This window comes from Mauremys reevesii, linkage group 6 (genome assembly GCF_016161935.1).
Source record: "Mauremys reevesii isolate NIE-2019 linkage group 6, ASM1616193v1, whole genome shotgun sequence".
Classification (NCBI taxonomy): domain Eukaryota; kingdom Metazoa; phylum Chordata; order Testudines; family Geoemydidae; genus Mauremys; species Mauremys reevesii.
The window spans coordinates 57,236,824-57,250,899 of record NC_052628.1 but is presented as its reverse complement, the minus strand read 5'-3'; the positions used below and the strand labels follow the sequence as shown (position 1 = coordinate 57,250,899).

Sequence of the window (14,076 nt, the reverse complement as noted above, 5' to 3'; positions counted from 1 at the left end):
ATTAAAATCTCAGCAGATGCTTCACCGTCTGGGTTAGGTGCAGTGATTTTAGAGAAGCATGAGCGTGGTTGGTAACCAGTGGCTTATGCATGATACATCCAAATCACTGACTGAGGCAGAGACCAGATGCCGGCAGATTTAAAAGGAGTTTTTGGGAATATTGTTTGCCTGTGAGAGATTCAATCAGTATATTTATGGATAGACAGTGGAAGTTGAAATGTCCCACAAGCCCCTAATAATGTTATTTAACAAATGATAAAGCTGAAAAAGTATGATTTGGTTGTGACCTACATGCCTGGTAAATTTCATATTTCAGCAGATGCACTTTCCAGAGAAGTGGCTCCCACAAAACTAGGGAAGACTTCAGAGATAGAGATGCAAGCCTATGTAGGTCTGATTGTCAAGTCAATTCCTATAACTAAAAGGAAATTGCAACAAATAAGAGAGGAAACGAAGAAAGATGAATCATTAGGAATCCTTAAAGAAGTGATAATTAAAGGCTGGCCTGAAGAAATAAACAGTTGCTATCCAAGTATAAGAGAGTATTGGACTGCAGACATGAACTTACTGTGATGGATGGGGTGATTTTCAAGGGCAGTAGGGTGGTAATTCCAATGAGCCTCTGAAAAGGAATGCTACAGAAGATCCACAAGGGTCATTTAGGAATTGAGAAGTGCAAACAATGAGCACAAGAGGTGCTATGTTGACCATGGATCAATCACATCATTAATGTGGTAGGAAACTGCTTTTCCTACTTGAAATACAAGCCATGCCACCAAGCAGAGCCACTGAGACCTCATCCACTTCCATTAAGGCCTTATGGGAAGGTAGGCACTGACTTATTTACCTGGCAATCAAAGGTTTATTTAATAGACACAGATTATTCTTCTCTGTATCCAGGAATTAGCGCACTGCACAGTACTAATAGTAAGTCAGTGATAGCTGGCAGGAAGGGACTCTTCTCCAGACATGGAATTCCAGATGAAGTCTTCAGCGATAATAGGCCGCAATTTTCCAGTGCCAATTTTCCAATTTGCCATATATTGGGACTTTCATCACAAAACATTAAGTCCAAATTACCCCCAATCAAATGGACTTGTGGAAAGGTCTATACGGACAGTAAAGAACCTTATGAAAAAGACTTTTGACAGTGGGGGGTGATTTATACAAATCTTCATTAATTTTACCAAAGTACACCGCTGGAGTATGGCTTTTCTCCAGCTCAGCTGTTAATAGGAAGAAGGATCAGATCTAATTTACCAATTACTGATAACCTGCTGAAATCTCATAACAATGCACCCATACGGAAGATTAAAGAAAATCAGAAATATTATTTTGACAAAGGGCCCATGATCTCACATCTCTTAACACACCTCTAATATTTGGGGCCAATTAGGTACTATTAAAGAACAGCTGCATCCAAGGTCTTGTGTAGTCCAGACAGACCGGGGGACACATTTCAACGTAATCAAAGGGATGTATGAGTTATTCCAGAAAGTTCCAACACATTGACAACTGAGGTGGACTCTGGCATTTTCCATCTGACTGATCCTTTATCATCAACACACACGGGAGAAACTGTCAAGGAACAAGAGAACAACTCAGACTCTAATGAAAGACTGATACTGAGATCATCAGAGTGGGACATTGAACATCCTGAAAGACTCAGAGACTTGCTAACCTGCCTGGAGAAAGGGATATTTGAGGAAAGTGAGTGGTAAAGACTCACTCGAGAGTGATGTTCTGGTAACCTCTCCTCTCTAGGTAATTGACCCATTGGGTTTATGGAAATGTACTAGATGGGTTGAGAATGTAATGTATGTGTTGTTAGCTGTTTTGTGTGTGTGTGTGTGTGTGTGTAATTCATTTTTTTAAGAGGGAAGATGTAGAGATATGTTTATGAAAGATTGTGATTTGCAGATGCTCTCTCATAAGGCACGATATTGTGAGTGTGGGAATTTGGAGATGTGCCCTGGAGATGGGTTGGGAACACCACATGGCTGTGTGCAGCAACTCACTACAGAAACTCTCCAGTTTGTTTTATTAAAGTTATATTCCTTTCTCATTCACTGGTTTGTTATTTAATGAACCCCAAGGTTGTTACAGACATGTTTAGTCTTGAGGAAAAAAGTCTTGAGGTGAGACCTGATAGGTCTTCAAATATGTTTAGAGGATTGTGATCAATTGTTCTCATTGTCCACTGAAGGCTGAATAAGTAAAAAGTTTAATCTGCAAGAAGGGAGATTTAGAGATAAGGGAGATATGAGGCTTCCAGGGGAAGTTGTGGAATCCCTAGCACTGGAGGTTTAAGAAAAGGTTGGACAAACATCTGTCAGGGATGGTCTATGTTTACTTGATCCTGCCTTAGCACAGAGAGCTGGACTCAGTGGCTTCTCAAAGTCCCTTTTAGCCCTACATTTCTATGATTCTATATGGATAGTATTTTCTATGTCTGGTTTCCTTTTAAATAAGAATTTTAAGGTAATATTTATTAAAGGGTGCTGTCAACTTGAACTCTTTGAGATAGATTAAACCGCATGTCATTAATTTGTTTTTATTAAATTCTTTAAAAATTTATAAGAGTTTTTATAGCTTCCCTACTGATGTTTATAAAGGATATTTCAGCAATAGCATTAGCACTTAAGTAAGACCTTCCAGCTTCTAAACGCCTCACTGGAACCAGCAGTGGCATTCTAAGGAACGAAGAACCCCACCTCCTCTTACCCTCTCTTAGGCTTTTGTTCATCCCTGCTCCCATGCAAGGATCTGATGAGGGAAAGAAGTAGCGTGCTTGAAAATTTTCATTCAAAATGTTTTTAATGTAAAATGTGATTTGTGACTAAACAGTTTTCCATAAAGTGTCTAATTTCCGTGACAAATTATTTTTTTATTGAAAAAACTAATGCCTGTAAACTGAAATATTTTGGACAAACCCCCAAATATTTCAATAGAATATGCCCCTACAGTGCCTCATCGGAATTGTAGTTTGATTTCCTCATGTCCCTAGTCTCCTCTGTGGGCTGGGCTTTCCAGATAGACTACATCACCCATAATGTACTGCCTTGCCTCAGAAAGAGGAGAGACCATAGTGCATGATGAGAAATGTAGTTTCCTTAGTGAACGTAACCAATAGAAAAGAATGGGAGAATGAGGCACCCAAACTACAACTCCCATAAGGCACCATGATGGCATTTTCAAAACAAAATATTTCATTTTTGGCCACTATATTTCAGTTTTCATATTTTGCCCCCAAAATTGAAATTTTCCTCAGAAAAAGTCCCCTATTTCTGACTATCTGTAGAAAGAAAGAAAGAAAAAGCTCCCATGGATCATCTCTCTGCTCCAGCCCACAGGTAACAAACAATCCCTAGCCCTTCATGTGATTCCTGAGAGGAAAGAGGATTCATCTGATGCGCACCCCTTGCTGCTGTTGCTCTATGCAAGGGGTCCTAGGAGCTTCAAAAATAGAGACATACTCTGCGCCCCAGAACTCAGAAAGAGCAGTAGCTCTGCTGCTATGTTGGTGGAAAGCACCCCCTTACAGGTCCTGACAAGGAGTGTGCATATACATTTTGCCCAGAGTGGTGGTGATAATCTATGACACATCAAGTGAAACTGGCTACCAAAAAAAACATTGACTGTTTATGCACTGCTGTTGAATGTGTAGAATAAACCAGCTGAAGTAGAGAAATGTTTTCCAGTTGACTTCTTTTAGTTACAGTAATATTAGATGTTGTGTGTAACTGTAGAATTGTGCATACAGCATTTGTATAGAGTTTTGATGTTCAGGTTGATGGTGTCCCTTTTAACATATACCAAAAATAGCAATTGATATGTGGAATGGCATGTTAATGTTGGAGGAGAAGAATATAACTTTTGGTATTGATATTTCAACTTTAACATTCCACAAAGGTTCTTTATTTGCATTTATAACACAGACAGACTAGTGGATGAATAGATCTGTATGTGTGTGTATACCAAAACTCATCAATTTCTCCTTTTTCTTCTGGCTAAGACTCTAAAATGACTAGTCTATTTTGGATTACAGTTGGATTACTGATATCATTAAGTCCTAGTGACTCTCTCTTACTGACCCTGTTGGCAGAATTTAAACTATTCAAATTAAAGACCATGTTTATAGTAATACTGTCCATGACAACACTGCTGTGTTGATTACTGGAGACATTTTTAAGGATACTTTAGGGTGTATGCTGCTTATTTTGGAGGAGGGGCGTTGGGGGTGCAAAATAACTACATGGGAATATATAATACCAGATTTTAATACTAGAAGCAATCCAAATCATAATAAACCTGTTACCTTTAATTGTAAAGTAATGATCATTTGACGTTATATTAGATCTCTGCATACTTAATTACCAATATTCATTATAGTAAAGAAGGATTTGTTCTTTATTGCAGCCAGAATTGTAACTTTATAGCACAGGAAGATGTATAGCATTTATACTGACCAGGGTAGTTTTAATCTTTTCCATATTCCTATTTCTCTCACTTCCTTCCACTGCTTGCTAGTCTTCATACAAAAATCCAAAATGAAAGATAAATGCCAAGCTCCGAAAGCTCTTTTACTCGGTTATAAAATTTTTCATTGTAAAATAATACATTTAATCTAATAAGTATATCAACTTTGGAGAGGTTTAATTTTAACAGCTAAACAATATACAGTAAATGGGAGGGAGGGGAGGTATATCCTTGTAACAAATTTAATCTGTCCATGATAGCAGAGTGCCCATTTTATGGGGCCACATTTATTCTCATAATTGGCTATTTCCTGTCTTTAAATGCCTATTTATTCATGTCTGCCACCTGTCTCTCAGTTTATTGGCCCTGTGGTCACCACATTATCTTTCTCTTCAAAATCAGTTCACCTTTTTATGAAAAGAATTTGTGAGATGTTTAGCTTAGTCAGAGTGCCAGATAGAACATGGACCTGTCAGATTAAATAATTGCTTTTAAAACTACATTATAAAACGGCAAAACTATAAGTAGAATGTATCCATTTATTTTATCTGGCTTTTATTTTCATAGATTGTTAATTTATTGCCATAACTTTAAGAAAAAAAGTTATGGATATAAATAGTTGAAGTAATACTTTTAATGAATCCTATTCATTGTAATGTGTCAGTTCTATAAGTTTTCAGAATGAACATAATATGAAATTCATAGCTACATTCTAGGAAAGATTAAATATATGAAAATACACTAATATATTAAAAATACCAGACAGTTTTAATTACAAGAGGCCTAGCATATATATGTAGAATATTTATTGACTGTATTATTCTCTTTTAAGGCTTGATTAAGCATTTAGGTGCGGCCCTGTGTGAGTAGTGGTGCACAACTCTTTCCTTGTTTCTCTCTGGCTTTTAAGGATGAACCATATTTCAGTTGTGCCCAGACATTGTTGGCTGGCTCATGTAGAGGCTACTCCTGTCCACTTGCTCACAGTGGGAAGTATCGTGTGTGCAGCTCCTGCTCTGTCTCTTGTACCCAGAACCACCATAAGAGGTTTAATGCAGCCATTGGAGGGATTCCTCCTTCCCCTTACTCCCGTGTCCAGCCATGTTATCTGCTGTCATAGTCAATCCCTTAATGAAGATTTTTTTTTTAAAAAAAGCATGACTGGTATTAGTTTTAGTGTTCAAAGATTTAAAAAGGCACACTTAATTCTTTTATTTTATTTGTATATACGAGACTGACAAAAGCTTCACAATTTGGATCTGAACCTGGATTTCTAGCACCCTAATTTGGTGGTAGATTTTCTTTCTGACCCCTCTCTAGTGTATATATTTAAAATAAGTGTACAGTGCTTCTGCAATATAATGAGTTGAAGCTAAAAATAGGCAAGAGATATGGCTGAAACTGAAGATAAATCCTTCCACAGACTGGGAAGGAATTTCCACTTATTTATTTTTTGCATAGTGGAGTGCAGGTCTGCCCATATGGCTCTTGTTTGATCTTGTGAAGAAAGCTACTCACTGATTCAAAACGTTTGTTTTTAGGTGTCAGGTTGACCTGTCGGTCCTGAGTAGAGAACAAACTCACAAGCTGGAGTTGCAGCTGGAGGAAGGAGAAGGATGGTTGGTACTGCTGGTCACCCTGACAGCATCAGCTGCCGTCAGTATCTCTGACCTCTCTGTCAACTCCTTGGAGGACCAGAAAGAGCGAGAGGAAATACTAAAGAGATATGTATGTAGCACCTATCTCTTATCCTTTTTAACATAATGTTGCAAATAATTAACTAACTACTATGAGAAAAAAATTCTGAACATATCTACTATGTAATCAGTGGTGCTGATTTAATCTAATAATTAGTACTAGTAGTAATTGACTTAAATATCTAGATAACATCATAAGAGCCCTAAAATTTACCTTTCTATAAATGTTGTGTACATGAATATTCAGCTACTGTATTTGACCACGTGTCATTTAAGTAGTTAATTTAACTACTTTATGTAATTTTGATTAGTTTTGTTTCCAAGTGCAGTATAATTTAAGATGTTATTTAGCAGTTGTACAGTTTTTCAGAGAATCTTTACAACAGCAACTATTCATTTCAGCACCCATATCCTTTTCAAAGGTTTTGCAGTTCTTATACAGCATACTAGAAAGCAAGATGACTTCTTATTTTTTGACTGTGTTAGAATTTTGAGCAGTGGTTTGTGTCATTAAAATAATGATATTAAACCATCTTTCCATTTCAGAATATTCTGAAACAAATTATTTTATTTCCCAGCATCCTCACATGGTGCAGAATCTGTGTAGTTTTATCAAAGCAACAGAGAGGGGAGCTCTTACTCCAGCACTTATTAATACCTAAATCCCTAAAAGTAACTGCCTTTCTACATATGAAGAATTAAAAAAAAAAGCTATTTCCACTTAAAATTACAAAGCTTTTATTGTACAATGCTGCCAGGTGTTTAGAAGGCTTCTCTAGACACTCAGCCATTAAACCAAGCTCTGAGTAACAAAGAGCCGCTTAATTTTTTTTTTTTTTTTTTAGATTTTAAAATATTCCTATTCCCTGACTGACATCCTTTCAATAACTGAATTTAATAAAGATGTACCTTATCAGGCTGTGCAGATAACATGAAGTGCTAGTACTAATGCTGTACAATATTCTTCAAACAGATTAGCAGGATGTGCGCTTCAGCAAATTTATTCTGGCTATCTCCACTGAATCAGCTGTCTGCTAATGCTTGTACAACTCATACACCAATAGTGTTATCATAAACACAGTTTAATAGAGGTGACTTAGCAAGGCTAAACATTATATTTTCTAACCCAGCTAAGAGCTAAGGTATTGTGCACCATCTCTGAAAAATAATTACAATTATGAGAATTATTTCAGATTTTGGTATCCACCAATACAGAGTCTGTTGTCAGAATAGATCTTTATAAATATAATGCATTCTGATAGATTAATTTTATAGTTACATACATTTTGATATCAAGTGTAAAAATACCATATTTTTGTGGATTATTGTGGTAGTATGATACAAGTTAAGTGATACTAATAGTTTTCATAGTTTAGCAGCAGTATAGAAAAATATTATTGCTTCATATTTTTACATAGCTTTCTTAAATTTCCTTTTTGCTTCATAAATTAAACACATAGCATTATTTATGTGGTAAAAGAATGCTCAAATGATTTCTTATTCTGACATGTTCTTACATACAAAATATCATTTTTCAAAATGTAAATGTTTTCCATATGCACAATCTTGTGCATATGAAACTTAAGCAAACAAATAAGCATTGATTGAAGGATGTATTTTATTTGATATGTGGTAGAAAAATAAGGTTTACAATTACATGTATTCTATATTTTAACATTGGAATGCCTGCTGAGAAATTGCAATACTTTGTTCACTAAAGTGACCCATAAATAGCAGCAGAAATAGAGGACAAAGACTTACAATACAGTATTTACAGAAATCAAATTTTCTTTCCTTAGCTGTCTGCTTATCTTCAGTCTTTGTGTCTGCCTTAAAGGACAGAGATTTAATAAAACAGTACTATGCAATTAGTGAGATACACTATATCATTTGGTGTCTTTATTTTAGGTTTTTTTATTTTTTGCTTTCTAAAAGAATCTAGTTGCCATCTGAAATGTATTTTGCACCCATTCTTGCGGCCAAAAGCAGTCCATGAACTGACCCTGGCATCAGATCAAGTAGCCTTGGAAAATGACTCTATTACTGTCATTTAACCATTTGTAGCTGAACATCAGAGCCCTACAAATTAAACAGACATTACTGTTTGAACCGTTATTTTACCACAATTGTCTGAGAAGATTAATTCCTTTTGGGTTCGGGGGAGGAGTGCAGTAATGGGTACAGACCAAGAGAGATTGTATGACCTTTTCAGAACGGGTGTGCTGAACCCCTGGTCCCCCTTGTCACAGTTTAAAAACCAGAGGAGCTAGTTTAGAGAAGAAGTTGTTAGCATTCCATTTTTATTATGACATTTCACAGTCATCCGATTTAATGTCCCTTGACCGGATTGTCCACCGCGAGACGATGGGCTTGAAATGTTATTTAGAGCATTGATAAAAGGTGAGCGGTTCTAAGATGACAGCGAGTCATAAGGCTGGTGGTGTGACATTAATTTTCTCCATAACAGAGATGGAATAAGACGTCACGGTGACAAGCTGTCAATCAGTACTGGCCCCTCAGTGTATCTCGATGCCATAGGGTGGGGTATTGCTTCTCCCATAATAGAGCTGAACTGAGATGCTCTCCCTGACAGCTGCTGCAGCCATACAGAAAATATATTATACAGCCTTTCATTAAAAAAATAAAGAGGACTCATCTCCAGAGCATTTCAATCTTTTCCCATCTATTGAGGGCTGAAAGGATTCACAGCAAATCATAGATTCCTCTCCTATGGAAATTTCAGGCTTCAGAAACCATCCAGGTTTTGAGGCCTTCAACAATAATCATAAATAAGAAGACAGAATATCTTTTGATAAGCCATTACTTAAAGTTACATATTTAAAGTAATGTGTTAAAATAATTCATATTTCATAGAGTCCCTACAATAATATTGTACCATATGTCAGGGGCCCAGTCTGTCAGAATATGCAATAAATGACTCTAAATCAGCTGACTTGCTGAAACTAAAATTTCAAACAATAATTATTCTGCAGAGTCTGAAGATGGGTATCAGGTATTGAGAGTGAAATATAGCAATGTTGCCTTTTTTGCAGAATGAGCTTACCAATGTTGTATGTGTCTTGGGGGGTTTGGGAGGGTTTATTGTTTTTTGTTTGTTTTAGCCGCCATGAAACTTGGGTTAAGTAGCTTCAAAAAAACATGGTGCAGAAACCATTTTGTAAATCTCTTCCCTTTTCCACACTGAATTAGAAGAGGGAAATTATTTGTGTTATGGTACCAGCCCTGATAAGAAGCTTCCAAAACTCAATCATTATTGTAATAAATGACAGACTGTGCCAACAAACATTTGAATTATAACATCACTATCTGTAACACCACCTCCACCACCCTCAATTTGCAAGCACATAAATAGAGGGTGAAGTATATTTTGATTAAAGTTTGTCATCTGTCTATTTTAAACAGATTTCTGAAGATAAACAAATGTTTGAAAAGATTAAAACATAATCCTTGTGATAAACACTCTTCATATATGAAAAAAGTAAAGCATATGAGATTACATATAACGGCATTTCCTCAGCTCAGTATACCCTGGTCAAACCTTCACTGTAAACAATAAACAGTCAGATGGGACTTATAAAATTAATGTCAGAGTATGATTTGACTGTCAAAATTTTCTTATTAATAAAAGACAAGGATGCATTTTATACTCTTAACATTTTAATGGCTATGTTTGGTATGCATAAATATAATATATTTTTCAAGCAGCCTAATATTTAAGATTATATGCAAACAGCACCTTTAACATGTAGAATAGCAATGTTAGTTTACTCACATCAAACTCTAATTTTCCATAATAGTCAGTTTTACCCATGTAATAGAATTCAAAATCCTTGACTTAGTGTCTCTGTTGATGCTTGCATGACCTACAAACCAAAACATTGTTATAAACATTCAGACATAAGTAAGAGGTTTCACATTCTTTATCTGTGTCACAATAATAGAATAAGGCCATGGGCATAAAACCTATTAGGCCTTAAAAAAATGGCTCCAAGTGTTGTGTTGATGAGTGACTTTGTGCACAAATTATAACCTTTATGGCCAATATTTTCAAACACTTCTGAAAATCAGACCACATCCCTAGGTGTCTAAATCTGGACTTGGAAGCCTAATTTTAGTTTCCCAGTTTTGAAGATCCTGATTTAGATGTATAACATAAATGCTAGCAGTGTTCCTCTCAATTAACTGTGGGGTTAAAACTGCAACTGTGGAACTGGCCACTGCATTCAGGCTGTATAAAAAATGTTTCTTGCCTATTGCACTCAGTTACTGTAATACCATGCTGTTACTTAGTATTTTGTTGTGTTTTTAAATAACAGTTTCTAAATAGTTGTCTAACAGAGAATTCGAAAAAGATTGCTTATCATGAATAAAGGCTAATACTCTATTCCAATTTTTTCTTCTTCGTTTTATAAAATGTGTCTAAATTATACATAAACCTTGGTGGTGGGGAAAAGAGATTTATTATGAGAGTTCCTTGTAATGTACTGAGAGCCATCTTTCAGTCTCTTATTCTCTCTTTACATGTGTCACTCCTGTTAAGCACAGTGGTAGTTGCATATATTCCTCAAGGGAAAAAAAAATTGGCCCTTAATCACACATGAAACTGTCTTGCGCAAGCTATAACAAGGAAAGCATAAGTATGATTCTCATGTGCAAGAGGAGCTGTTGTATATTGAATCATTTTTACTTTTTATATTTTGTTATTCTAAATAGAATATCAAAATTTAAAACTTTGTAGTTAATAGCTCAAATATCTAATATTAGGATAGTAATATAGTAGCATTAATTTCTTATTAATATATTTTATCCTGACATACTCTTCCATTTTTATCTTATAATGATTGGGGAATGGAATGAATTGAAACAGACTGATAACAGTAAGTTCCTATTGAAATTAAAAATTAAGAAGGCAATCATTTGAAACATAGCATTGTATTTAATGAATTTTGGATTGGGGAGGGAAAATCATTAACCTCTTTCCTCTCCACACAGCCCATCATAACTTTTTATTATTATTGTTTAGAGCACAATGAGGATGTTTCACAACATGAAGGATGTAGGATTTCTACAGGTGAAGGTCATCAGAGCAGAAGCATTGATGGCAGCTGATGTCACAGGCAAGGACTGATTCAGTTTCTGTGATAGTAGATAGAATAATTAAAGAGTCTTGGATTTGGTCATTTTAAAAAAATCTATCAGTTTCCACAAGATGTGAAGTTTAAGGAAGGTAAGTGTGTCAGAATTTCATTGCCCAGTTTGCAAATAATCCCATCTTCTATTGCCAGAAAATCCCCAGACAAACAAACAAAACTTTTTATATGCTGGGCTATGAGCCCTTGTAATACCAGTGAATAGAATCCTATCTAGAGTATCTATGGGAAGGGAGAAATACACCTTTTCTCCATCAGAGGTCCTGCAAAGACATTTCATGAGCTACAAATACAGGACTTTATTCTTTAATGGATACAAATATACAAAATTCTCAGAATCAAAACTGCAATGAATTAACAGTTCAAAATATGATAGGCTCAAATATTTCTCTAAAGCTGTCAACAAAATAATATTTTGGTACTGGCTAAAGAGCTTGCCACACTGTTTGTAGTTTAAAATAAAAAAATAAAACATCTTCCAAAGAAATAGTTTCCTGCAATCAGCATTACAAATGTAAATGACGCATTCTAGGTAAAAGACTGGACCTTGAATAACAGCTTCCAAAATAGTCAGAAGAAAATACATTTTTGAAATCATTCTGTTTTTAAATCTCCTTGTTTTGTCCTTGTCCTAAAAATTAGCTGATTGGATAATTTTGCCTTCTGCTTTTTGGAAATTATTTAAGAATAATCATTGCAGTCATAGTAACCATTTTTCTTCAGAAATATGTTATCTCTTAAAAGTACACCCACCTACACACTGCACATGCTGAATGGAACAAGATGAAATTGTCCTCTTTCAGAGAGTAGCCATTGCGGCTGTAAGAATTCATGAATATGCTAACTAAATTAACCTAGTTGGCTTAGCTGCCACTTGGGAACTTGAAGTACAAGTTCTGTCACAGGTATAAATATAGATATATGGTAGAGAATTCCTTTCTTAATAGTTCTGTGTAAATTAACATGAATATCAATAGTTTGTTATCTTAGATGATCTAACAGGACAAAAAATTTATTGCTGAAACAGGTCATCCAGTTGGTGGAACACAAAATAACAGATTCTTTCTTTGGCAGAGATTGGAGAAACACTTCTAAAGGTTCCTCACTCTGCTTTGACCTTATAATCCAATATGGTCTGAACAGAGAGGGAGATTAAGTTATTCAGGGGAAATGGGATAATTCAGTCTCTGACCTTGTTCAGTCTTGAATTTTTCCTGATTAACATGTCATTTGTGCCAGTTGCAGAAGTTTTTGGAAATACATTTGATTCAATTAGAGATGTGCATAACTACCAAAACTATTTTCAGACTCTGTACATTCAGAATGACTGTCGGTTAGCAAGTGGAAGGAATATTTGATATCCTCCCCATTTCTATGTGTCCTAAATATTTTGTTCACCAGGAATAGCCAGAACAATTATTTATATAATATAGGTGTTTGTAAAGAGCTATGTCTTTCAAACTTTATACAAATTATTGCACCTTTTGAGGGAAAAAAAATGCCATCGGTTTGAAAAGCAACCAAAAGGTTTATTAAGAAATGCTGTAATTTACACCTGTTTTGTGTAATGTCCTTTAGAATTATGTGACTGATCTACCTTCAGATTAAATTTTGAATTTGAATAATGTATGTTTAGAAATAACTGATGATTTATTTGCTGATTGTTTGGACTTTAATTATTCATTGTAAGTTCATCCCACGTATACCTCCAGTAAAGTGTCTTGTAAATAGCATTTAGGACCTTATCCTCCAACTCTTACTTAAGTGAGTAATCCTTACTGATGTGAGTAGACCAGCTGACATCAACAACGCTACATGTGTGATTAAGAATTGCTCATATGAATATGGATCAGGATGCTAATCTGCATTTTTATCTATAATAATACAAATAATAATAATACATCCTTTTTTTCTGATTTAATCTTATGGATTTTTCTCCTGAGTCTAAGCAGCAATACAGACACTCCTGTACAGTACCTGTTTGATTTGCTCCCTTTCTGTAGACTGAAAATATCCCATTTCATTTACCGGCCTTTTTTAATATAAAGTAATAAGTCAAAATTCATTAGTTTAGGCTGAATAGTTAAAAAAAATCATAATATTCCATCATTAAGCATATGCACAGAGTGGGAAAGATTTCTGTAATCTTTTAAGTAGTCATCAATCTTACTACAGTAAGAAAGAATTTTTTCCTTTCAAAATGTAAAATTTTTCTTTTGTTACTATACATTCATTGAGAAGCACTGTAATACTGTATTAACTGTGTGTGAATAAAGAGCAATTGAGAGTCCCATTGAATGAGGGAGTAAAAAGCACAAATTACTTTTTAATGAAACCCTCAATTCTTTTCCTTTCCACAAAAAGCCCATAGCCTTGTTCAGCTGAATACTACTACAGTAGGTCACTTCAGTTAAGCCCCTAATAAACTGTTGATAGTAGAGGGTAGTTTTTTCTTTAGGCTCAATAGCCTTGTGTTGGACAGTGCACTTCAAATCATTAAGGTTAATACAGATTAAAAAAAGAGATTAACTGGGTGGTTAAGGCCTCCGTTTACAACTCCCACACATACACATGCATTGAACAAGACACGAGAGTGGATTGAAATTTCAGTCAAGTTGTGGGCAGGCTTTCACAGCCTGAGAAACTGGGTGCTACAGTTTTGAAAATTGGTCACTGTTAAGTGTGCTATAACTAGGCTTGAGACGTATTGAAAAGTACTATTCGGTGAA

The 14,076-nt window shown here is 35.3% G+C and overlaps 1 protein-coding gene across 15 annotated transcripts in view; it reads left to right on the top strand.

Annotated features, from left to right (window-relative positions):
* MCTP1 (multiple C2 and transmembrane domain containing 1) overlaps positions 1 to 14,076 on the top strand; it is a 444,146-nt gene that overhangs the window by 271,625 nt on the left and 158,445 nt on the right. For all 15 annotated transcript variants that reach the window (XM_039545048.1, XM_039545043.1, XM_039545040.1 and 12 more), the window contains 2 exons: positions 6,021 to 6,207; positions 11,221 to 11,314. In XM_039545048.1, the coding sequence (XP_039400982.1) occupies positions 6,021 to 6,207; positions 11,221 to 11,314 (281 nt within the window). The remainder of the gene's footprint in view (positions 1 to 6,020; positions 6,208 to 11,220; positions 11,315 to 14,076) is intronic.